The 27,413-nt window shown below is 40.3% G+C and overlaps 1 protein-coding gene across 3 annotated transcripts in view; it reads right to left on the minus strand.

The window, feature by feature from the left end:
• Ckap5 (cytoskeleton associated protein 5) overlaps positions 1 to 27,133 on the minus strand; it is a 93,202-nt gene extending 66,069 nt beyond the window's left edge. For 2 of the 3 annotated variants that reach the window (XM_042675897.1, XM_042675895.1), the window contains exons 1-4: positions 27,063 to 27,133; positions 5,813 to 5,906; positions 3,470 to 3,663; positions 220 to 426 (exon numbers count right to left, since the gene is read on the minus strand). In XM_042675897.1, the coding sequence (XP_042531831.1) occupies positions 220 to 426; positions 3,470 to 3,663; positions 5,813 to 5,869 (458 nt within the window). In that variant the 5' untranslated portion in view covers positions 5,870 to 5,906; positions 27,063 to 27,133. Of the gene's footprint in view, positions 1 to 219; positions 427 to 3,469; positions 3,664 to 5,812; positions 5,907 to 15,546; positions 15,569 to 27,062 lie in introns of those variants that run through there. The other variant, XM_042675896.1, reaches the window with a different exon arrangement.
• Positions 27,134 to 27,413: the final 280 nt, after the last annotated feature.

Genomic DNA, 27,413 nt, shown 5'->3' on the forward strand with positions numbered 1-27,413 from the left:
TGATACACAAATATATTAATATTTCTATAATTAAACCACAAATCCTGGCAATGTGCATTGAAGGCTAAAAATTACTCAATGCCAAGTGCCACATTTGAGGAACTCTTACTTTTTTCCTGGTTGTTATAGCATGCCAAGTCAAGTTTAGCAGTTTCTATATCCATTTAAACCAGAAACTCAACTGATATCTGTAACAGAACTAAAGCACAAAGAATTTACCTTAAGGCTTTCCTCAGTGTCTCTATACAGGCCACTATGATCTTGGGGTTCTTATTGTCCAGGCCTTTTAGAAGTTCTTCTTGCACAGCCTCTCCCTTCTCAATTTCTATGTACATAAGACAGATCTCTATGCCCAGTTCCTTGGCTTTAGCTTTAGGTTGATTGAACACTTTACTTACAACACCTGACACAACTTCTCCTGTGGTTCTGCAACATAAACAATCACCATCACAAACAAAAAGACACATTTTAGTAGAAATAGTAGGAAAGAGGTTTTGAAAGGGTATATCCCCTTGCTTAGAAACAAATTAGTTCCCAATTTTTAAATTTATGTTTGAGCTAGGGATGTAACTCAAATGGTAAAGGCCCTATGTTCAATCACTAATACCAATATAAATAAATGTTAAAAAAAAAAAAAACTTACCCAATCCATAAAAACTTAAGGCACGATGTGCTAGATGTAGTTTCAGTTTATAAGTGCAGAAAATTCAAATAAATAAAAAATTCCTTAGGAATTGGGAAGGTGAGGAGGAAAGGGATGGTAGGGGAAAAACAAAGGAGGCGATAACAATGCTTGACAGGAAATAGACTCATTACCTTGCTCATGTAACTGTAACCCTCTATACAGTATCTTTACAATAAAAAACATATTTAAAAAATTCCTTGAAATACTACCATCCAAAGAAAACTATTATATATATATACTTAGAAATCAAATGTGATAGTAGAAATATTATTTCAACTTTTTGATATCCGTTCTTCCGTGTGTGTCTGTGTGTGTGTGTATGTGTGTGTGTGTGTTTTTCCTCCCAGTCCTGGGGATTAAACTCAAATATGTGATAGTAGAAATAGTATTTCAACTTTTTGATATCCGTTCTTCCAAATCTGTGTGTGTGTGTGTGTGTGTTTTTCCTCCCAGTCCTGGGGATTGAACTCAAATGTGTGATAGTAGAAATAGTATTTCAACTTTTTGATATCCGTTCTTCCAAATCTGTGTGTGTGTGTGTGTGTTTTTTTTTCCTCCCAGTCCTGGGGATTGAACTCAGGGCCTAGACAGTCCCTGAGCTTCTTTTGCTCCAGGCTAGCACTCTGACACTTGAGCCATAGCACCACTTCCAGCTCTGTTTATGCGGTACTGAAGAATTGAACCTAGGGCTTCATGCATGCTAGGCAAGCACTAAGCCACATTCCCAGCCCTGGATATATATTTTATAAAAAATGGGATTATAGAATGCTTGTTTAAAAAAAAAAAAAGTAATTTTAAATAGTTCTATTTAGGACAAAAAAAATCCTCATTTAAATTGATAAAACATGTACCGTGAATAAGAAACTCCTTAGAAAACTTTATAGTATCTCATTCCTTATGAGTCTCCTCTAAATCAAATAAAACCTATATTTTTTTTATTGTAAAGATACTATACAGAGGGTTACAGTTACATGAGTGAGGTAATGAGTACACTTCCTCTTGAACATTGTTACCCCCTCCATTGTTTTCACCCTACCATCCTTTCCCTCCCTCCCTTCCCCGAGGTTCTTTTTTTTTTTTTTTTTTGATTGTGATTAAGTGATTACATAATTTCTGGAATTTCACAGTATTGTGGAATAATGATGCTCATTTAAAGTCACAAGTTCATTCTAACTTTCCTTGTCTATCACAGTCTATAACATATAACGGTGTTCACATGTTATACACCATACATGTGATCAGCAGCATGGGGATATTTAGTAGTGGTTCGACCAGATGAGTGGGAGTTCTTTGTTTCTTAAGTCCTGTTAGTTTTGTCGTATCACCTAACATTTTGGATTTAGCTTCGACTTATCAGGGAGACCATGTACCGTTTGTCTCTTTGCTCTTGGCTTACCTCGCTCAACATGATTCCTTCTAGTTCCATCTATTTCCCTGCAAATGCCATTATTTTGTCATTTCTAATGGCTGCATAATATTCCATTGTGTATAGATACCACAATTTTTGGATCCATTCATCTGTGGTGGGGGCATCTGGGTTGTTTTCATATCCTAGCTGTTGTGAACAGTGCTGCAATAAACATGGAGGTGCACGTGTCCTTGTATATTGGTTTCTGTTGTTCAGGGTAGATGCCTAGAAGTGGTATGACTGGGTCGTAAGGGAGGTCAATCTTTAGCTTTCTAAGGACCCTCCAGACTGCTTTCCAAAGTGGTTGTATAAGTGTACATTCCCACCAGCAGTGTAATAGGGTTCCTCTTTCTCCACATCCCCTCCAGCATTTGTCGTTGGCTGATTTGTGGATGTGGGACATTCTGACTGGGGTAAGGTGGTATCTCAGGGTTGTCTTTATTTGCATTTCCTTCACCACCAGGGATGATGAACATTTCCTCATGTTAAAATCTATATTCTTAAGAGCTAGAAGAACTGAAAGGTTGAGATTACATGTACTATATATTAAATTAAAAAGTTTTTGATATCACAAGAAAAAGGAACTAAAAACAAACAATGGTTTCACTGCAGTAATGCTAACTAGATGGTCAAATTATCCTTACTGGCATAATCTTTTTTTTCAAATTCTTTATTGTGATTAAGTGTTACATAATTTCCCAAATTTCACAGTATTGTGGGATAGTGATACCTAGTTAAAATCAAAAACACATTCTAACTTTCATGGGGCAAATTGTCTATCGTGGTCTATAACATTTATGAGATCTATGAGCTTTGCAATAGTTATTTCTTCCACATTGGGTGATATGTACATTTCTTTTGGTTTACATAGCATCAGCTGTTCCCTCTTTCCCACTTGTTCCCTCCCTCCCATCGCTGCCATTGAGTTGCTTAGTTCATTTTGATCAATGTCCAGTGCAGCTGATGGGTCCTTACTGGCATAATCTTTGAAGTAAATATATCTTTTTTTTTTTCAGATAGCCTGTGAACTCCAATAAAACCCCCGAAAACTGTAAGTGGCACTGGGGCTCAAAGTGGTAGAGCACTAGCCTTGATTCAGGGATAGTGCCCAGGCCCAGAGTTCAAGCCCCATGACCAACAACAACAACAAAGTCTCACAGATTTTTCTGCTGGGGCTGGTTTCAAACCACAATGTTTAGATCTCAGCCTTCTGAGTAGCTAGGATTACAGGTGTGAGCTACCAGTGTGTGATGAAAATTAGTATATTCTAAAACTGCTCATAACTAACGATCTATAAACATACATAAATTAATTTCTTAGTACCAGTCAAGATTTTGGTTTTTTTTTTAAACCAGAACAGTAAGAAAACTACTTACTTTCCTGCTACATGAGCATTTTCAACATAAACAAGTGCAGCTTCTAGTCCTTTTAATTGAACCACTGCATTGGAATCTGTAACAAATTTTTTAATCAATCCTAAAAATTTGGACCATTCTGGGCTCTTTTCATCCTTTATTTTCTGGAAGATCTTCAGGGCATCTTCATATCCACTTAGTCTTGCTTTCCACAACTAAAAAGAAAAGTATTTGAAACAAAGCTTAACTATATTTTGTATTAATATTCTGGAGGAGAGAAGATAAAAAAAAGAATACATTCCGGCCTGGGAACGTGGCTCTGTGGTAGAGCGCTTGCCTTGCATGCATAGGCCCTGGGTTCGATTCCTCAGCACCACATAAGCAAAAAGAAAAAAGCTGGAAGTGATGCTGTGGCTCAAGTGGTATAGCGCTAGCCTTGAGCTGAAGAGCTGAGGGACAGCGCCCAGGCCCAGAGTTCAGGCCCCATGACCGGACCCAAAAAAAAAAAAAAAAAAAAAGAATACATTCCAACACTAGGTAATTTGAATAATGAATCCAATGTCTGCAGACAAACCCATTAAAAAGAGTTAAATAAATTGACAGTTTTCAAAAAATTAGTACATAAGCTTCTAATGAATGCTTTACTAAGGTTATCTAAAATTCTGAGTGGCTATACATTATAACTATATTTTATTTACTTTGTTATCAGGTATTATACTATTACACACACACACACACACACACACACACACACACACACACACACACACACACACACACACACACACACACACACACACAGATATGACATTCAAACAGGAGAAATTATACTGATGGCCAGGAGGAAATAGAACCGTGGCTCAGATAGTATTATGCTGGCCTTAAGTGAAAAAGCTAAGGGACAGTGCCCAAGCCCTGAGTTCAAGCCCCAATACCAGCACACAAAACAACAACAAAAATAAACAAGAAAGAAACTTCACTGATGAAGCTGGGTAGATGACAAAGCTTCCAGCACTTAGGAAACTGAGGCAGTAGGATAATGAGTTTGAAGCCAGCCTAGGTTACAGTGATTCTGAGGCTAATCTGAACTACTCAGTGAAAACTTATTAAGAGAAAGATGAGAGATATGCTGAGAATGGCCTTGAACCGCTATTCTCTACCGCCCAAGTAGCTAGAGTTTTAGGCTTGAAGCACCAGCTCCAGATAAATTTTTTAATTAATTATTATTACCTTTAATAAACAATTGACACATTGAATATGTCAATTTATGAGTACAATGCATCTTAATTAATGTCAACCCATCCATCATCCTCTCCATCTCTCTGAAACCAAACTATACCCTCAAATAACCTGGTTCTATTTTCATGTATGTATGCTGATTATGACTGCATTTGCCCAACCCTTGCTCTCCATTCATCTGCCATCCTCTTTCCTTGATTTTCCCGTAACTTGATAAAACGTGTTTCAGCTTCCTGGTATTCATTTTGTTAAGCTGTAACTTAGTTGTTCAAAGTAGTTATACCACTGGAATTTTCCCGAGTATATCATAGTCAATTTGTTTGTGTATATATGTATATAATCCTATATGTTTCCTATGCTTATAACTTAGAACTTCTACATCTGAGCCTGACTTCACTTAACATAATTTTTTTCCAGGTCAATTTAGTTCCCCTGTAAATTACATATTATTATTCTTCCAAATGGATAAGTAAAATTCACACACACTCACACACACACTCACATTTTCTTGATCCACTCATCCATTGGAAGGTAGCTGAGCTATTTCCATAACTGAGCTATATGAGTAGTATAGCAATGAACATGGGTGTGCAAGTGTCTTTTCTATCCTGACTTGAATTGCTACGGGTAAATGCCCAAGGGTGGTTATTACTGATGATAAAATTACTTAGGAAGTCACCTCTTAAAGTTATAAAGTGCTTTACTTCATATTATTTCTTTGGATTTTTTTTTTTTTTTGGGTCCAGTCGTAGGGCCTGAACTCTGGGCCTGAGCGCTGTCCCTCAGCTCTTCAGCTCAAGGCTAGTGCTCTACCACTTGAGCCACAGCGCCACTTCCAGCTTTTTTTTCTTTTTGCTTATGTGGTGCTGAGGAATCGAACCCAGGGCCTCAAGCATGCAAGGCAAGTGCTCTACCACTGAGCCACCTTCCCAGCCCCTTCTTTGGATTTTTCTAGAGTCACAAAACTGTTTACATTGATATAATTATTAATGACAAAGTAACAGTACTTAAGAAGGTATTAGTGTTTTTCTAATCACAATGTAAAGAACATATCTTAAGGCAATAGTGTAATTGCTGAGAAAGAAAACCAATGATACTGAAATTTAAACTGTAGAAAAGTCTTACCTTGTGCTCACATTTCTGATCCACTGGCAGTTTCAACCATTCGTTGTCATCTCCCATTGTGCTTCCAGTTTTTCCTTGGACTTAATAGTAGTTCCTGGTCAGATAAAAGAAGGTACACCTAGTAACTCTAGCAATCAAGTAGTCTTTTAAGAAGGAAAAAAAAAGACTTTTCTAAGATTCTTTTATCAATAAGAATAAAAAAGCCCATTGTCTTGTTGGATACCTACTTAATTCCATTAAGGATAGTATTTATTAGCGTACATTAGGAATACAGAGGGGATTTTCATTGTTACATTTCTACTCTTGTATGCAATATATTTCAATCAGTCTCATCCCTTGTATCACTCTTAGTCCCTTCATAAAACAATTTCAACATGTTTGACTGTTCTACTTTCATCCATTTACTTTGAACATACTATATTATTCCTCATTCATTCTCCCTGTTAGCCCAACCTCTTTCTGCTAGTACTCTCCCAAGAAGCCTGTTTCTCTTTCCCAATACCTTACTGATCAACAGTTTTCATATGTAGCTGCAGGGCTGGGAAGGGGGCTCAGTGGTAGAGTGCTTGCCTTGCATGCATGAAGCCCTGGGTTCAATCCCTCAGCACCACATAAGCAGAAAAAGCCAGAAGTAGCATTGTGGCTCAAGTTCCAGAGTGTTAGCCTTGAGCTAAGAGCTGAGGAACAGTGCCCAGAGTTCAGGCCCCATAACCGACCCCCCACACAAAACAAAACAAAACAAAACAAAAAAAAACAACTTCATATGTAGCTACAATGTATTTCAAAATTACTTACTCTCTTTTTCCCTTTCCCCTTCCTCTTTTCCTTCTAAGTAGTCTTTTAGTTAGACTTATGTTTTAAATTTATATTTTATGTTTATATAGTTAAGTTTTATATTTATCTAACTCTGTATTTAAATAGATATGTATGTATGCTACTACTCATGATAAGTATGTCTTTTAGGTATAATGATCACATATAAGTAAAAACATACAATAGCTGGTATGCATGTGTTTGTATATCTGTGTTAGTTACTGGGGGCCAATACTAGGGCTTAAACTCAGGGCCTCATGTTTGTGCTTAAGACCAGCACTCTACCTCTTCAGCCCACCCATTCTCCCTGCCTTTTTTTTTTTGCTGGTTAACTAACGATAATTGTCTCTCAGATTTGTCTGCTCAGGCTGGTTTCGAATCAAAATCCTGATTTCAGCCTCCTGAGTACCTAGAATTATAGGCCTCCATCACCTCATAGAATTATAAGCCTCCACCACCTACCTCAATTTTTTTTTTTTAAGATTCTTTGCAGAGGGGCTGGGAAGGTGGCTCAGTGGTAGAGTGCTTGCCTTGCATGCCTGAGGCCCTGGGTTCGATTCCTCAGCACCACATAAGCAAAAAGAAAAAAGTCGGAAGTAGCGCTGTGGCTTAAGTGGTAGAGCGCTAGCCTTGAGCTGAAGAGCTGAGGGACAGCGCCCAGGCCCAGAGTTCAGGCCCCATGACCGGACCCAAAAAAAAAAAAAAAAGATTCTTTACAGAAAAGAAAAATAAATCCTAAAATTCATATATAACCCTGAATAGCGAAAGTACTACTGATCCAGGTGCCAGTGGCTCACACCTGTAATCCTAGCTACTCGGGAGGCTGAGATCTGAGGATTCAAAGCCAGCCCAGGCAGGAAAGTCCATGAGACTCTTATCTCCAATTAACCACTAGAAAACCAGTGTTGTGGCTCAAGTGGTAGAATGCTTGCCTTGAGCTGAAGAGCTCAGGGACAGTGCCTAAACCCAGAGTTCAAGCCCCACGACCAACCAAAAAAAAAAGTAATACTGAGTAGAAAGAGTTATGCTAGAGGTGATCATAATTCTGGACTTCAAATTATTTAACAGAGCCATGATAGCAAAACCAGCATGCTATTGGTAAAAAGACATACATGAAGACCAATGAGAATGGAATAGAGAAACTAGAAATAAAACCACACAGTTACAGCCATTTTGTTTCTGACAAATAAATACAACAGAAAACAATTCAAATCACATACAACAGAAAAAAGGACAGCCTTTTTCAACAGTCCTGAGAAACCTAGTTATTTACAAGCAGGAGATGGAAACTAGACTCCTCTCTCTCACTTTATAGAAAACTCAACTCTAACTAGATAAAAGGCTTTAATGTAAGATCTGCATTCTTTTTTTCTTTTCTTTTTTGGTGCTAGTCCTGGGCCTTAAACTCAGGGCATGGGTACTGTCCTTGAGCTTTGGTGTTCAAGGCTAGTGCTCTACCACTTAAGCCACAGCTCCATTTCTAGTTTTTTGTGGTTAACTGAAGAGTCTCATGGACTTTGCTATGTAGGGTGGCTTCAAATCACGATTCTCAGATCTCAGCATCTGAGTAGCTAGGATTATAGGCTTGAGCCACTGATGCTTGGCTGATCTGAAACTTTTAAACTATTATAGGAAAATATAGGGGAAACATTAGAACTTACGGGCAATTATTTTCTGAATTATGACTCTATAGCCCAGAAAACAAAGAAACAAACAAAAGGACAAGTAGAACTGTATCAAATTAAATTTTTTACATAGCAAAAGAAACAAAATTACCAGAACAAAGACAGAATCCACAAAATGGGAAATCTTCCCAAGCTACTCGATAAAGGGTTAATATCCAGAATATACAAAAAGCTCAAAAAAAATTAAACAGTAAGAGAGCGGGCTACCCAATTAATAAATGGACCAATGAACTGAACAGGTAGTTCATGAAGAAAAATGCAAATGGCCAAGATACATGAAAAAAACTCATTATTCTTATCCATAAAGAAAATACAAATAAAAACTAAAGAAAGAGTCCATCTCAGAAAAAGAGAAAAAAAGAAAGGCTAACAAAATTGGACAGACACCAGTAGCTCATTCCTATAATCCAGCTACTCAGGAGGCTGAGATCTGAAGGTTAGTGGTATAATACTGGCCTACACAGAAAAGTCTACAAGTAAGCAACAGTTTACTAGAGGTGTAGCTCAAGTGGCAGAGTACCAAGTGAGCAAGCCAAGCAAGTGTGATCCCTGAATTCAAAGCCCAGTTCTAAAACATAATTGTACAATTAATGCACACTAATAAAAAAATTCATAAAAGAACCTAAGAACTAATGAAGTTTACTAACAAAAGTCCTGAGGAGGTAAGAATGGGTTGACTGTAAAGGTTAGAGTTCTAGCTAATAACAGGATCTAATAAGGGATTCTTCATGCAATTTTACCAAAAACATTCACACTCAGTCTTCCTATGAGTAAACTATAATGTCTTCAAAGAGTTTGCAATAGTACAAATAAGACATGAAAACAATCATAACAGGAAAATGCCATAGAAGAAAAAGATAAACATGAGTTCAAGGAGAGATAAAGGAAGTTCGAAGATGCAATTAATCACCAGTAAGCTAACGACTAGTCAGTGTCACAAAAAGGATGGTATCTGAACTCAGTGATGAATGATTCAATACTAGAGTCTCCCCTCAAAAAAAAAAAAAAAAAAAAAGCCGGGTGCCAGTGGCTCACGCCTGTAATCCTAGCTACTCAGGAGGCTGAGATCTGAGGATCAAGGTTCAAGGCCAGCCCAGGCAGGAAACTCCGTGAGACTCTTGTTTCCAATAAACCACTAGAAAACCCGAAGTGGAGCTGTGTCTCAAGTGGTAGAGTGCTTGCCTTGAGCTGAAGAGCACAGGGATAGCACCCAAGCCCAGAGTTCAAGCCCCAGGACCAACCAAAAAAAAAAAAAAAAGGAATAAAGGAGGGGGTACACCTGTAACTCCTTGGAAAGGATCAAAGTTTGAAGCCAGCCAGGGCAGTAAATGAGCAAGACCAGATCTCAACAAATAAGCCAGGCACAGTGGTATATGCATGTAATCTCAACCATGCAGGAAGCATAGGTAGGAGAACCCATGGTCCAAAGTTAGCCAGGGTTAGAGATGTGATTCAAGTGTCAGAGTACCACTCTTTGTATATACTACTTCCAGCAAGGTCCAGAGTTCAAGCCCCCAGTTCTAGAAGAAGGGAGAGGGAGGGGAAAGAGGAGGGGGGGGAAGGGCAGGGGGAAAGGAAGGTCCTCTAGGGTTGAAAAGGGAGGAGTGGAAGAGGGAGAGAGGAGCTGGGTGCCGGTGGCTCACGCCTGTAGTCCTAGCTACCTCAGGAGGCTGAGATCTGAGGATCTCGGTTCAAAGCCTGCCCGGGGAAGGAAAGACCGTGAGACTCCTATCTCTAATAAACCACTAGAAAACCGGAAGTGGCAGAGTGCTCGCCTTGAGCTGAAGAGCTGAGAGGGATAGTCAGTGCCCAGGCCCAGAGTTCAAGCCCCATGACCAACCAAAAAAAAATAGAGGGAGCGAGGAGAAAAACAAATAATACCTTGTAATTAAGAAAGTTCAAGTAAAGGGAAAGTCTGAAGGCTCCAGTCTAGCAGTCAAAGAGAAAACTGGTACCAATGAGAGAAAAGTATATCAGAGAAGTTTAGAGTTATTTGTCTTTGGGGAGAAGAGGGAGAAGCTGGGAATAGGAGTCTGGTTTTAGACTTCAGAAATATGATCTTCAAGTGTTTAGAAATGTGGACCAGGAATAAATAGGAGTCTGGATTTTATAAACAGAAAAAAAACTTAAGGTTTTAATTAAATAGCATAGTTTGATGTCTTTGTTGGAATATAAGAGAAGCATTAGTAAAATTAATCTGACATATATGATGCTTGTTACGGTTCTTGTGTCCCAGTCCCTACTAAAATATTCTGAATTTTCAAATTGTTTAAAGCTCTTGAGAGTTTTTGCTTCAATCTAAAATGGAGGCAAAAGCTTTGGAACCAGCTTCAGAAACATCACTTTATACCACTGACATATCTAACAATGGCTCCAAAGACCTCAAATATCATATAGCCCATACTGCTAGTGAAAAAGGGTTAGATGTAATTGTTTATTTTTAGATCAGAGGTTAAGAAATGTTTTCAAGGTTATACATAAAGGTAAAACAGAATAAATTCTATTAACTTCTCAGTTTAGTGTGTGAATATATACCATGTCCTATCATAAAACATAGACCCCAGAAACCAACCATTTTCTCATTATTCAATCCACTAAAAGTAAAGCAAGAGATTACATCATGAGTAACATTAGAGCTGGGCTTAGAACTAGACAGCTTTAGAGTCCAATTCTTCTCCCCAACCACCCAAGGGTTCAAGTGTGATAACCTTTCATTTAAAATTCCTATATTTTGACAGTCTAAATGTAATCCAGGCTAGTCCCAGGTCCATAGGAGGTGAAGGCAGGAGATCATTTGAGCCCAGAAGTTTGGGGTCAACCTGGGCAACATACCTATATCCATCTCAAACAAAATTTCCTGAATGACCAATGTTGTGTGATGATGTGCTCAATTAAAACACCACCACCTCACACACAATGCATGTTGAGAAATCTATTCAGACCATGTCCAGGAGAGACAACTGGATTAAAGTAGCATAACAATTATGTAGCTGTCACAGAGAATTTAAGATTTTTATTACTTAGTAAAGGCCAAGTAAAATCTAGCAGGTAGAAAAAAATGACAAACCCTACCTTCACTTAAAAAAAAAAAAAGCTTCCACTGCCTCTAGGTACTCCCCATTAAAAAAGGACAAACGCCTCTTGCAGGCATATTGTGTATCATCAGGGGACTAGGAATCTGAACTACTTCCCTAAAAGGTTATCTCAACAAATTTTGGTGTATTTGCTTTCCTTGTTCTGGGACAGAGGCCTCCCACATATTCCCTCAGAGACAGAGACAGGTAAAGAGCTGTGTCTTTCACATTGTGCTATTCTATCAGGAGGAAAGAAGGTTAAACTGGACTCTAAAAGATGACCACTGTCAATGTCTCCAAAGAGGGAGGAGGGGGGGGCAAATACCAACACAGGCCTCTGGAGGGATAGAAAACTAAACTGGCTGTAAATTAGGTCAACTTTTTGAGTTACGGCTCAATTGTACCAAGGAGGCTGAAAACTTTATGCTTACTCATCCCAATGCTACTCGGGTCTCCAAATCACAAGCTACAGATCCAAGGCCATGAGCACTAGATTCAGCTCCACCCATCCAATTTTAACTAAGCTATACTTGGATAAAAACAATTCTTTCCTCACTATAAGGAGGAATCAGGCTAGGGAAATGCCAGGTTATAGGCACTGCTCACCCACTGCATATCCAAACAAACACCCTAGGGCTGCTTTTACTAACCATAAGTAGAACAGATGTCCAGGCTTTAGTTTACTGCAGCCAGCATTGTTTATGCTCTTTCACAGCCTTCCAGCATTGTTTATGCTCTTTCACAGCCTTAGCCTGGTAGGCCAAGAAAGTCCTTGGTACTATCCACCAGGACTTCCAGCACAGGGACACAGGGATACACAGTTACAAAATACCTGACCCTCATTCACAGTCTGACACTTACACTCCCTGGCAGGGAGGGGTCTGGGCACGAATGTCCGATTCCTACTGATCCTTCAGCAAGCAGGCAGGCAGGCAGGCAGGCAGGCAGGCAGGCAGGCAGGCAGGCAGGCAGGCAGGATGCAGAAGCTCTGGTAAGGCTGGCTATTGGGAAACACATCCACTGGGGCTGGAATCAAAGCACACTAAGTGCCCTCAGCATGCTCATCAGAGGCTTAAAGGAGCAGCAGCATATAGAACCTTCAACTAGAGATTTGCAAGCTTCAGGGTGCTGCATGTAGCCTACAGTTTTTTTTTTTTTAAGGCAAATTAAGGATAAACTAGAAAGACTATTAAAGTTGGGTGGACTTCTTATTTAGTGTATAATGTTCCAGTGACAAAGGAGAGGACCAGTTTCCAATGTCACAATCCTAATCCCCCTCCAGGGTTTAAAAATATGTATTAGCTGGGAGCTGGTGGCTCACATGTGTAATCCTAGCTACACAAGAGGCTGAGATTTAAGGACCACAGTTTGAAGGCAATCCCAGGTAATAAAGTCCACCCATGAGACTCTTAATCTCCAGTTAACCACCAAAAATAGAAATAAACTGGGTGCTCATAGTTTATGCCTATAATCCTAGCTAATCAGGAGGGAGAGATAGGAGGATCTCAGTTTAAAGCTAGCTCCAACAGGAAAGTCCATGAGACTCTTATCTCCAATTAACCACCAGAAAACCTGAAGTACTATTGTGGCTCAAAGTGATAAAGAGCTAGCCTTGAGTGGAAAAGCTCAGAAACAGCACCCAAACCCTGAATTCAAGCCCCACGACCAACAAAATAAATAAATAAATATCCAGAAGTAGAGTTGTGGCTCAAATGGTAGAGCACTAGGCTTCAGCAAAACTCAAGGACAATGTCTAGGCCCCGAGTGCAAGCCCCAGGATCAGCACAGAGGCTAATAATAGCCAGGCCCAATTATATAAGATGCGTTTTCCATTTACTCTCCTTAGACTTGAAAAGTTCTTCAAGTGTAAATTCAAAGCCTCAGTCACCTCATCCTTTCAAACTTCTCTATCTACAGTAGGAAGAACCCTAGGTAATGTAGGTAATAACAGTTGATAGGCTGGAAGGCAATAGGTAAAAGAGAAAAACCTTCTCTTCTTATGAGTAAAATATGACCTTTCAAATATTAACCAAGTCTTTTATATAAGAAATACTACATACAGTATACAATGTGATGTACAACCATCTAACTTAATATGAAGAGTGCTTGAAAAACTGTAGGGCAGGGGATGGGAAGATGACTCAGTGGTAGAGTGCTTGCCTTGGATGCATGAGGTCCTGGGTTCGATTCCTCAGCATCACATAAGCAGAAAAAGCTGGAAGTGGGCCAGGTGCTGGTGCCTCACACCTGTAATCCTAGCTACTCAGGAGGCTGAGATCTGAAGATCATGGGTCAAAGCCAGCCCAGGCAGGAAACTCCATGAGACTCATCTCCAATAAACCACTAGAAAACCGGAAGTGGTGCTGTGGCTCAAGTGGTAGAGCACTGGCCTTGAGCAGAAGAGCTGAGGGACAGCGCCCAGGCCCAGAGCCAGAGTTCAAGCTCCATGACTGACCAAAAAAACAAAACAAAACTGTAGGGCAACGTGCATTAACGTTAAATCATGATCTTTTGAGATCACCAAAGGTTATCAATGAGTTTCAATCTTCTTTTCCTATGAAGTGTTTCTGTAGTTTGTCTTAACATGTGCTTAGAGAAGAGATTTACATTTTGTTTCATTTGGGGGCTGGGAAGGTGGCTCAGTGGTAGAGGGCTTGCCTTGCATGCATGAGGCCCTGGGTTCAATTCTCAGTACCACATAAGCAGAAAAAGCCAGAAGTGGTGCTGTAGCTCAAGTGGTAGAGTGCTAGCCTTGAGCTGAAGAGCTGAGGGATAGCGCCCAGGCCCAGAGTTCAGGCCCATGACTGACAAAAACAAAAACAAAACATTTTGTTTCATTTGGGTAGAATCTAACTATGTAGTCCAAGCTGGCCTCAAAATGGCAATCTTCCTGCCTCAACCTCCTGTGTACCATCACCATGACTCATATACTTTTAGGTTTGTATTCCTACAAAGACTTTATTTTTGTGCTGTTATTGGACTTGATACTCTTGCTTAGCTTTTTCTGCTAAAGCCTGGTGCTCTACCACTTGAGCCACACTACTACTTCTGGGGTTTTTTTGCTGGCTAGCTGGAGATAAGAGTCACATCAACTTTTCTGCTTAGAATGGCTTTGAACCATGATCTTCAAATCTCTGCTTCCTGAGTAGCTAGAATTATAGGCATGAGTTAACAGCTGAAGAAATAAATATATGGCCAGACGCCCATGGCTCACACATGTAATCCTAGTGTCAGGAGGCTGAGATCTTACGATCACGGTTCAAAGCCAGCCCTGGCAGGAAAGTCTGTGAGACTCTTAACTCCAATTAACCGCCAGAAAACCGGAAGTGGTGTTGTGGCTCAAGTGGTAGCGCACTTGCCTTGAGCTGAAGAGCTCAGGGACAGTACCTAGGCCCAGAGTTCAAACCCTATGACTGACAAAAAAGGGAAGGAAGGAAGGAAGGAAGGAAGGAAGGAAGGAAGGAAGGAAGGAAGGAAGGAAGGAAGGAAGGAAGGGAAGGAGGGAGGGAGGGAGGGAGGGAGGGAAGGAGGGAGGAATGTACCTTACCAAAAGCCCTATGGTTATCATCAAACCAATATGAGAATCAATTCAGTGAGGCCAACAACCATTCAAAAGCAACCTAACATCTCTAATATGAACAATTCAAAATAATTACTTATTTACTTTTGTAGTCCTGGGGATTGAACTCTGAACATGCTGCTTGCTAGACATAGTACTCTATCACACTCATAGGCCTCAATATTCCACAACACAAACATGAAGACTGCTCTAGAGAGCCAACCCAAGTTACTGTATTCTTATTCTGAAAGTCTTAGAGAACTATTGGATAAAGTTGTCAGGAAGAAAAATGATTACAATAGTCTGATTTTGAAGTACCAAGGCAATCTCATTCTTCACTGCATTTAATTGTGAATTATAACTCTGAATTATGTATTTAAGATCTTTTTTCATTACATCCTCACCATGATTACCACTGTTCTGAAGGTTTGTAGGTCAGATTTTAAGTGCAGCAAAGGCTGGAAGATATCTTATCTTTTTTTTTCCATTGGGTTAAGCAAAATAAGTATTCAACAAATACTGATTCTATAAGACATAGTCATTACTTTCTGTTCTATAGCATTTTTTGTAATTTATATGATCTAAATAAGCATAAATATGCACACATTAGTGAATATCCAGTGGTGTGCTTTTTAGAGAAATCAGAGAAAAATAATAAATGATTGTACCCCTCAGTCTCAAGACATCAGAATTTAAGATGATTATTACAGTTTCATTAGTCCTAAACATTTAAACATTTTATATAAATATTCCTCAATAATTATTTGGTTTCTCATTAAACAAATGTCACAATGCAAACTTAGTCCACCTTATTAATAATTTTTAGTTATTATTAGTATTATTTTGGTGCTGGGAATTGAACCCAGAGCATTGTTGCATAGTATGGAAGTGTTTTACCACAGTTACATCTCCACTCTTATTTTAGTTATGGCTTTTTTTTTTTGGCAGTCCTGAGGCTTGAACTCAAGGCTTGGGCACTATCCCTGAGTTTCTTTTGTTTTATGCATGCTAGGCAAGCACTCTACCACTAAACTACATTCCTAGCACAGCCTTTTTTTTTTTTTACAGAGAGAAAACTAGACATAAAATATTCATAATTCTATAAATTACTGGGAGTAATAGTCTCCTTAATATAGGAAATAATTCTGTAAATAGTACACATGTATATGAATGGAAACTGGAAAGGAACATGTTTACAAGGTGGCACACCTACCTGAATATTCTATTATCAGTGATTACTGAAAAGAACTTACCAGTGATACTCACAAGACACTTTGTTGGAAATGAACTTTACAATTCCCTCCCAGGGGGAGGGAAAGTAGGAGAAAAACAAAGGAGGGGGTAACAATGTTCAACAATAAATGTACTCTCGCAGGGCGCTGGCGGCTCACGCCTGTTATCCTAGCTACTCAGGAGGCTGAGATAGGAGGATCGAGGTTCAAAGCCAGCCCAGGCAGGAAAGACTATAAGACTCCTATGTCCAATAAACCACCAGAAAACCGGAAGTGGCTCTGTAGCTCAAGTGGCTCTGTAGCTCGCCTTGAGCTGAAGAGCTGAGGGACAGTGCCCAGGCCCAGAGTTCAAGACCCAAGACCGACCAAAAAAAAAAAAACGTACTCTCATGGGCTGGGAAGGTGGCTCAGTGGTAGAGAGCTTGCCTTGCATGCCTGAGTCCCTGGGTTCAATTCCTCAGCACCACATAAGCAAAAAGAAAAAAGCCAGAAGTGGCGCTGTGGCTCAAGTGGTAGAGCGCTAGCCTTGAGCTGAAGAGCTGAGGGACAGCACACAGGCCCAGAGTTGAGGCCCCACGACCACACCAATAAATAAATAAATAAATGTACTCATTACCTTACTTATGCAACTATAATCCCTCTGTACATCACCTTTACAACAAAATTAATTTTTTTTAAGTGATATAATAGCCAGGCACCAGTGGCTCACACCTGTAATCCTAGCTGAGGAGGCTGAGATCTGAGGATCAGGTTCAAAGCCAGCTGGGGCAGAAAAGTCCATGAGACTCTTATCTCCAATTAACCACTAGAAAACTGGAAGTGGCACTGTGGCTCAAGTGGTAGAGTGCTCACCTTGAGCTGAAGAGCGCAAGGATAGTGTCCAAGCCCAGAGTTCAAGCCCCATGACAGACAAAAAAAAAAAAAAAAAGTGATACACTAGCTAGCCATGGTAGCACTACTGCCAACACTTAGGAGGCTAAGAAAGATCACAAGTTTGAGGCCAGCACCAGAAGACCTTTACATAAACAAAGTAAGTAATACACTTCACTGAAGAATTAGTAACAGTAATCCCAAATTTTCAAAACTAAGTCATGAGGCCAACATTTACTCTGATACTAAAGCCAGACAAAAACACTATTAAAACTGAGAGTCTAGCTCAAAGTGTAGGTTGCTTTACCTAGCAAGTGAGTCTGAGTTCAAATCCCAGGCCCCCCACCCAAAAAAGAAACAAGATAAGTCTCTGATAAATACTGATGCAAATTTTTCAGTAAAATGCTAGAATACCAAATACATTAAAAAATTACACTTTACCTCCCCCACAGTATAACCCCTGCTTTCACTATATTTGATGTCAGTATAACTTGTGGAGGAGATGGGGAAAAACAAGTCGTTTAAGGATACAGGTGGACCTGTTGCAACGATGAGAAGTACAAGTTGTCATGTCGAAAACGAGCTTTACAACGTTGGTGCGGGGAGGGGGGAGGGCTGAGGGGGTAGGGAGGAGGAGGCTGGGAAGGGATGTGAAGGGTAAACAAAGGAGGAGGCCGCAATGCTTGATAAGAAATGTATGCATTATCCTGCCCATCCTCTGTACAGTATGTTCACAAAAAAAAAAATTAAAAAAAAAATTACACTTAATGATCAAGTAAGGATTTACTCCTGAATTGGAAGAATAGCTCAACATGTGAAAATCTATTTAATAAAAGGCCAAAAAAGGAGTCCGGCGCTGGTGACTCACACCTGTAAACCTAGCTACTTAGGAGGCTGACATCTGAGGATCAGGGTTCAAAGCCAGCCCGGGCAAGAAAAGCCATGAAACTCTTATCTCCAATAAACACCAGAAAACCAGAAGTGTTGCCCTGGCTCAAGTGGTAGAGCGCTAGCCTTGAACTAAAGAGCTGAGGGACAGTTCTCAGGCCCAGAGTTCAAGCCCTATGACAGATCAAAAAAAAAAGGTCAAAAAAGGAACATCATTTTAACTGACCAGCAAAAGTCTTTTTTTTTTTTTTTTTTTTTTTGGTGGGGGGGGGGGGGTGGTAGGTAGACCTAGTGCTATTCCTGGGCTCTTATGTTCAAGACTATAACACTCTATCACTTTGAGCTACAGCTTTACTTCTGTTTTTTTGGGTGGTTAACTGGAGATAAGTCTCACAGGAACTTTTCTGCCTGGGATGGCTTCGAACCACCATCCTCAGATCTCAGCCTTCTGAGTACCTAGGATTACAGGCATAAGCCACAGGCACCTGTCTTGTCTAATTTTTTTTGTTTGTTTATGTTTATGTGGTACCAAGAAACTGAACCCAGGGCCTCATGCATGCTAGGCAAGCATTCTACCACTAAGCCACATTCCCAGCCTTTAATAAGATTTAATACCCTTTTATCAAACAAACAAGTAAACAAACAGCACTCTAGCCAAGACCTAGTGGCTAATTTCTATCACTCTACTTAGGAGGCTGAGATCTACAGGTTTGAGGCTAGTCCAGTTAGAAAAGTCCATGAGACTCCATCTCCAAAAGAGCAAAAAAAAAAAAAAATTCAAACTTCAAAGCATGGCTCAAAGTAGCAGATAAAGTTCCAGCAGAACAAGCACGCTGTAAGTATGTATGTAAGTAAGTATGTAAGTATGAGGCCTTGAGTTCAAACCTTCAATGTTAGCCGGGCGCCGGTGGCTCATGCCTGTAATCCTAGTTACTCAGAAGGCTGAGCTCTGAGGATCGAGGTTCAAAGCCAGCACGGGCAGGAAACTACATGAGACTCTTATCTCCAATAAACCACCAGAAAACCGGAAGTGGTGCTGTAGCTCAAGTGATAGTGCTCACCTTGAGCTGAAGAGTGCAGAGACAGCGCCCAAGCCCGGAGTTCAAGCCCCATGACCAACCAAAAAAAACCCCCCAAAACAAAAAACCTTCAATATTGGCAAAAACAAAACAAAGTACCATTCAAAAATACAAGAATAGAAGGAAACTTCCTTAAACATAATAATTATCATTTGTGAAAAACCTATAGCTACAGTATCATATTGATAAAAGACTAATTCTTTTTCTGAGCCCAAATTGCTTCTCTTCAAAGATGAAATAATATATATGTAAGAGAACTAAAGTTTGTACAAAAAACTATTAGAACTAATAAATGAATTCAGTAAAATTGCAGGACACAAAATCAACTGTATTTCTACATACTTCCAACAAATAATTCAAAAAAGTAATCCAAAAAAGAAATTCCATTTACAACAGCATAGAAAAGAATAAAATACTTAGACATAAATCTAACCAAGGAGGTAAAAAAGCCTAAAAGCTACAGAATACTGCTGAATGAAATTAGAGAAGATATAATTAAGTAGAAAGACATAAAAATCACATGGAATCTAAATGAACCCTGGATAGACAAAACAATTTTGAAAATGAAGAACGAAGTTAGAGAACTCACACTTCCTGGTTTCAAAACATACTGCAAAACTTCAGTAATCAACAGCACGTATAGTTCTATGGTAGAATGTTGCCTAGCATGCATGAAGCACTAGGCTCAATTCCCAACACTGCCAAACACACACATACCCATCAGTAAGATACTAACATTAAGATTAGATTAATTAACTGTCCCACATATAGCCAACTGATCTTCAGTAACAGTACCATGACCATTCAACTGAGAAAGGTCTTTCTAGAAAATGGTAGTGGGACAACTGGAAATCTATATGCAAAAGAATGAATTTACTCCCCTATTTGTCATTGACTTGGGCAATGATATTTTTGGATATGACACAAAAAGCAAAGGAATAAAGCATAAAGACAAATGAGCCTTTGTAATTGGACTCATTCATCTCTGTGATCAGAGTTTTTTATGCCATTTCTGTGTCACTGGGAATTAGCTTTATGCAGTGTAGTTCTGTATTGTAATGGTGAAAAATGGAACTATGCATCTCATCTGTCAAAATATATAGACTCTTAGAAGAGCGAACTTGAATGTGTGCAAATTTTAAGGAGACATTTAGGAGTTTGAGAGAACATAGAAAAAAATGAAGACTACAAAAATATAATCTAACTATATTACAAATGTGTGAAACAATTTCACCAAAGGGGGAAGGGAACTGGTATTGACCTAAGTATGTAAGCATAAGGGCAAATACACTGTACACACTATACTCTAGGTGATAAAGTTGCTTTTTACAGGAGTCCAGATTAACAATTCTGCTATATGCACATACCCCAAACCAAACAATTGATAAATGATAGAAGTCAGGCTTTCTGCTGTTGGATTACAAATTCATAACAAGGGGAGATGTCAGTTGGAGGTGAGTAAGAATTTATGCTTAGAGTAATATACACACAGATGGCTATATACATAAATATTTATAGATATGTCTATATACCTGAGGTTTGCTTATATATACACATTTTGTGTTAAGAGTCAGCTTTCAGATACTATAACAAATACTAGATATAAATAAATTTACGAAGAGGAAAAGTTGTGATGGAGATACAGTTGACTGATAAAATGCTTCTCTAGCATGAGTATACTCTAGGTTCAATCCCCAGTATTGTGAAATAAAGAGGGTTTAATCTATGGTTGATTGACTCAACTGCATATCATAGCAGAAGCACATCACGGCAAAAGCACCTAGCAGAATACAACTGCTCATCTCATAGCTAGTAGCAAAAAAAAAACAAAAACAAAAGGAAGGCTCGGGATCACAATATCCCTTTTAAAAGGGACATACTTCTAATGACTTGAAAGGCTTCTCACTAGGCCCCAAATCTTGTTTTTTTGTTGGCACTACTGGGACTTTGAACTCAAGGCCTTACACTTGCTGGGCAGAAGCTCTACCACTTGGGCCATGACTCAGTCCATTTTGCTTCAGTAATTTTTTTTTGGGTCTGGTCGTGGGGCCTGAACTCTGGGCCTGGGTGTTGTCCCTCAGCTCTCCAACTCAAGGCTAGCGTTTTACACTTGAGCCACAGTGCCACTTCTGGCTTTTTTTTTTTGCTTATGTGGTACTGAGGAATCGAACCCAGGGCCTCAGGCATGCAAGGCAAGTGCTCTACCACTAAGCCACCTTCCCAGCCCCCAGTAATTTTTTTTTTAATTTTATTTTATTTTATTTGAGAACATACTGTACAGAGGGGTTACAATTACATGGGCAGGATAATGCATACATTTCTTACCAAGCATTGCAGCCTCCTCCTTTGTTTACCCTTCACCTCCCTTCCCAACCTCCCCCCTCCCCCCCCAGTAATTTTTTTGTATAGAATATTGCAGTTATGCTTATGCACAGATGGACCTGGATCACCATCCTCCTATTTTATGCTTCCCGTGAGGCTGGGATGACAGGCATGCAACATCACATCCAATTTACTGAAATAGGGACTTGTAGTCGGGCACTGGTGGCTCACGCCTGTAATCCTAGCTACTCAGGAGGCTGAGATCTGAGAATCGCGGTTCAAAGCCAGTATGGGCAGGAAAGATTGTGAGACTCTTATCTCCAATAAACCCGCTAGAAAACCGTAAGTGGTGCTGTGGCTCAAGCGTAGAGGGCTCACCTTGAGCTGAAGAGCACAGGGACAGTGCCCAAGCCCAGAGTTCAAGCCTCGTGACGGACGAAAAAAAAAAAAAATAGGGACTTGTTGTTTGGTCCGGCCTTGAACTATGATTCAATCTGCTTCTTGAGTAGCTATGATTATAGACATGAACTACCACAGCTGGCTAAGGCCACACATCTGATATTTCTATCACCTTTCAATGTTGCCAAGGAGGAGATTAAGTCTTTTAAGAGTCTTTGGGAGACATTTAAAATCCAAATATTGATATTAGTTGAAAGAACCTAATATTGTATAACAATGAGAACACATAGTGATTATGCATGGATTTCTAATACCATTCTCCAGTAAGAAGCAAAGTTCCTCTAAGAAATGGCTAATTCTGGGGCTGGGAAGGTAGCTCAGTGGTAGAGCTCTTGCCTTGCATGCATGAGGCCCTGGGTTCGATTCCTCAGCACCACATACACAGAAAAAGCTGGAAGTGGTTCTGTGGCTCAAGTGGTAGAGTGCTAGCCTTGAGGAAAAAAAAAAGCTCAGGAACAGTGCCAGGACCTGAGTTCAAGCCCAGGACAGGCAAAAAAAAGAAAGAAAGAAAAAAAAGTAAAGAAGTCTCAAAACAAAAACCCAAGTAAACAAAAGAGCCAACCAAATTAATCAACACATATACATTAAAGTAGCCCAGGAACCAAATAAAACAACTCTCAAATGAACCAAACTGTAACAATCTGAACAATAGTAGTATTAGAAAGTGTAAGATAAATATATCCTGGAATTCTTACTGAAATATTTGATTAAACAAATGAAGATGGAGAGACAAATATACACCGAATTCCAAATAAATTATATATTCTAACTTGCAAGGATAGGGAATAAAATTCACAATTTTAAATGTGGGTAGTTCACAGTGCCTTCCTTTCAAAGAGTATAATATGAAAAGGGAAGAACAGAGTAACTTCACAAGAGGGAAATTTCAAAACATTACCTTAGCAAGGAAATGCAAGTCAATACTAAGAGTCATAAATCATATTGCTAGCATATACAATTGCCATGATATGATGAAAATTTCACTTTACAAACTCTTCAGTATTCCTACTGAAAATCTACAGCTCTACTCATTAGAAAAACATCAGACAAATTCTAACAGAAGGGACATCCTACAATATATTTGACTAATGCCCTTCAAAACTTCTAGAGATCCAAAAACTTTTTAAATTGGAAAAATAAAATGGGAGAGGGGACCTAGCTTTACCTTCCTACCCTATTGACATATCATAAATATAACTTTTCTAGTTTGGGGTTTTTTTTTCCCCGCCTGTCCTGAGGCTTGAACTCAGGGCCTGGATGCTGTCCCTGAGCCTCTTTGTGCTCAAGGCTAATGCTCTACCACTTGAGCCACAACACCACTTCCAGCTTTTTGAGTAGTTTATTTTAGATAAGAGTCTCATGGGGGCTTTTCTGTCCAGGCTGGCTCTGAACCATGATATCAATCCCCTGAGTAGCTAGGATTACAGGCATGAGCCAGCCACCAGTGCCCAGCTCTAGTTTTCTTCATGAAGAAATTCTGAGGTAGTCTGTTGAGATGCTGTTCATATTAAAAGACACAGAAACACAGCCAATTGGTTAGTTATACACTGTATCACTTTATCACACAAAGAAAACTATGGTTGCTTTTGTTCTACTAATACTTTTTAACCATCTATTTTGTACCAAACATTGTTTGAGGCATTGAGATAACTTCACAGAAAAAAAAATATGCTTCTAAGGAGTTCTGACACGTGCAAACAAAACAACATATCACACTATCACATAACAATAAATGCTGTAAACAGAGGGAAGTAAGGAAAAGTTACCAAGGAAGCTACTGTAATTGGGAACTTAGAAAAATGACTCTTTAAAGTGTCAAGAGTTGAGAGCTGGGTAGAGCTTAGGCTTGAAGCAGAGCTAGAGTGGGGTGGAACATTCTAAGCTACAGAATAGCAAATGCAAAGCCCAAAGAAATAAGCTTAGTTTGTTAGAGGTGTTTCAAGTAGGCAGTCTGACAACCCTGATAAGAATGAACTCAAGCCAACTGTTCTGAACTCAAGATATAAGAATATAAGGTTCATTTAATCATTTAAAAACCTCAGTTTTCTCCAACACCATCAAGAATCTTTCCACCACAATTAGATTAAGACTTCAATTTTACACACCACACTAGCCCTATCCTACTGTTACAGCTGCTCATATAATAAACACTGTATTTTGAGCTGACCATATAAAAACTACCAGCTTGTCCTTCATATTTCATCATACTTCTGTAAATTATAAGAAAGAAAAAAAGAAAGCAAAACAAAAGGGGTGCATAGGAGAAGATTCTGCCCAAAATTTGTTCTTAAATTCTCTTAAACAGAAAGGTTCATATAATACAACCTTAAGAGACTCTGAAGACAGACTACTTATATTTAAATTTCTATCATTTAGTTAAACAATTTTGTATAATCTTTCTCAGTTCCCTCACCTGTAAAATACAGAAGATTTAAAAAAAAAGAACCAGGTTCTAGTAGCTCATGCCTGTAATCCTAGCTACTCAGGAGGCTGAAATCTGAGGATCACGGTTCAAAGCCAGCCAATGCAGGAAAGTCCGTGAGACTCTTAGACTCTTATCTCCAATAAACCACCAGAAAACTGGAAGTGGCGCAGTAGCTCAAGTGGTGCTTGCCTTGAGCTGAAGAGCTGAGGGACAGCTCCCAGGCCCAGAGTTCAAGCCAAACAACTGACAAAAAAAAAAAAGAGCTGGGCACTGGTGGTTCATGCCTGTATTCAGGAGGATGAGATCTGAGGATCAAGGTTTGAAGCCAGTCAGGCAGGAAAGTTCTCCTTTTTACCTACAAGTAACCACCAAAAAGCTAAGTGGAGTTGTGGCTCAAGTGGTAAAGTGCTAGTCTTGAGCAAAAGAAGCTCAAGAATAGCATAAAGCCCTGAGTTCAAGCCCCAGCATGGGTTATAAAAATTAAAATAAAATGTGGCACCAGAAATCATTCAGTAAATGCAAGCTACTTCTAGTAAAAATATTTATCAATTTACTTTATTCAAGGACCAGTATTGAAGTAGAAGTTGGTGTATTTGCAAGATTAAACTGTCAGATTCCCTAAGTCAGAGGATTGGCCTTTTTTTCCGACTCATCTCTGTGCTCCCCAAACCTAGAACAATGCATAAATGAACAAGACCCCATCATGTCAAAGAAGCATGAGAAAGCCTGCCTTTACTGAAATATGAAGCTTTCATACCTCATCATTTTTAACACTATCCAACGGTATTGTTGTTAGTCATATTTTTAAACTTTTTATTGTTATTATAAAGGTGATGTACAGAAGGGTTACAGTTACACAACTTAGGTAGAGTACATTTCTTGTTGGACAATGTCACCCCTTCCCTTGTTCATAATATTAAGATATTCACTATTGCATTTATAACTACTACTAGAACTATCAATTATAGAAGACTATCTTCATAACTGAACTTTGGTGATCAAAACTTTTGTTTTTTGTTTTTGTCGGTCGTGGGGCTTGAACTCTGAGCTTGGGCACTGTCCCTCAGCTCTTCAGCTCAAGGCGAGCATTCTACCACTTGAGCTACAGCACCACTTCCAAGTGGTAATCAAAACTTTTAGAGTACATTAGGCACTGTGGTTCACACCTATATTCCTAGCTATGCAGACTGAAGGATTTGAGGCCAGGCCAAACAAAAAATACAAGAACTCATTTTAGTCAATAAGCAGTGTGGTAATATATGCCTGCCATCTCAGCTACTCTGGAGGCTACAGGTAGAAGGATTCAAATCTAAGGCCAGAACTAGTAAAGATCTTGAAACACTATCTGAAAAATAACCAAAGCAAAAGTATTGGGGACATAGTGCAGTAGAGTGCCTGCAAACCAAGTGTGGGGTCTGGCGTTCAAACCCCAGTATCACCAAGAGGAAAACAAAACAAAACTTTAAAACTGGCAAAGTATAGGGCCTATTGTGATGGAATACCTTTACTTGCCATTGCCTTACGTGGCCTTGCATGGCCTTTAAAAACTTATGAAAATTTTTTCCTCACAAGCTTACCAACTAGTTCAATTTGTTCTGTCAAAATTAATTGACCTCACCTTTACATCATTATTTTGTAACATTATAGTCTGTCCACTCGAGAAAAGTTTCAAAAGACTTTTAGCTTAATTTATTGCTTGTTAGGCCAAAGGAGTTTTCAGGGTGATGGAAATAAAGAAAAGAATCGCTCACCTTTCTAAAAATGAGTTTTCAGTTACTATAATTATGCATAACGTAAGAGAGACACATCATATCTGGGCCAAGATTCGAAGTCCTGGTTCCCATGAGCATTCAATTAGAGCCATGCATCAATTTGGGGCAAGTTCTGCAAAACCTTCCCCCTCTATTGATGCCGAATGAAAAACTTCATTGTTAAAAGATTCGTGAACGTGGATCTCTTTTCTAACACACAACAGCCACTCTAGCAATATTTCTCCTATCATTTTCTATGCAAGGATGAAAACGAGTTAAAGCTCGACTGAGGACGACGACGGTGATGATAATTTGACTGCAGGTAGCGATCTCATCTAACAGTGGGGGTTGGGGGGCAGGGAAGGGGAGCCAAAAAGTAAGAATCTAGCTTTACTGAGCTCCCCCATATTTAAGCAGCAAGGCCTGCTTAACCTACACTGCTACGCTATTGTACTGCTCGTCAAAAGCTTCAGCGCAGGAAAGATACTTGAACTCTCCCAACCCGACACCTTACGGGCGGAAGCCATGCAAAAGGGCGGACCGGAGAAGGTTCAGAATCATTCAACTCGCCGCCGGTAGGGACACGGTTGTGAGCGAGAAGGCCAGGCCCCGGTACCACTTGTCCTTGTCACGCTCGGAGGCGACCCGGCCCTTCACAACCACCACAATCCTCACGGGCTCTTCCTCATTCATTCATTTGGCAATAAGACGACGCTCCCTCCGTCAGGGCCGGCTCGCGAGGCCCCCGCCCTAGTCCTGGTGCACCTCAGGTCCAGGAGCGGCCCGGCGCCGCCCGCATCCCCTGGGCCTCGGCCTCCGGCGCCCGACTGCGGCGCGCTCCGGGTCATCCGAATCCCAGCCCGGCCTGCACCGCACGCGAGCGCCCACGCCCCCCACCCCCCGCCCGCCCGGCTCGCCGCGGGTCTCCTCCCGGCCTCCGCCCCGCTACGCCGCCTCAGACCTGCCGGGTTCGTGCCGCAAGGCAGGCGCGCGTCCGCGGAGGCCTCCCGCCCGGGGTTCAGGGGCCCTCCGTGCGCGCGACGCCCGGTTCCGAAGGCCTAAGCCAGCTGGGTCGGGCTCATCGTCCACTCACCTCCGCCGGGTCAGAACCGAGGGGCCTGCTCTAAAGCCGTTTGAAACCGCTTGGGCCGCCGCACACCCCGCAGTGTCCTCGTTGTTGATTGGTTCGCGGCGAACCGCCTGCTGCCCTTTTATTGGTCCATTTGAAAGGGCTGTGGGCACGCGCCGCCTGCCGTCTTAAAGGGGCAGCGCGCAGCCGTGTTTGTCTAGTGACCTGAAGCTTAGCAGCTCACGTCCGGGGAACCACCAGAGACTGGAAAGCTGCTTACAACCCTGGGAAGAGTGAAAGGTGTGTCTAGAGCTGTACATCTTCAGCTATCAGCGTATTTGCTTTATTTAATTGCAGATGGTTAAACCGCCGAGA

This window comes from Dipodomys spectabilis, unplaced genomic scaffold, assembly GCF_019054845.1.
Source record: "Dipodomys spectabilis isolate Male_0828 unplaced genomic scaffold, ASM1905484v1 ptg000030l, whole genome shotgun sequence".
Taxonomy (NCBI): Eukaryota; Metazoa; Chordata; class Mammalia; order Rodentia; family Heteromyidae; genus Dipodomys; species Dipodomys spectabilis.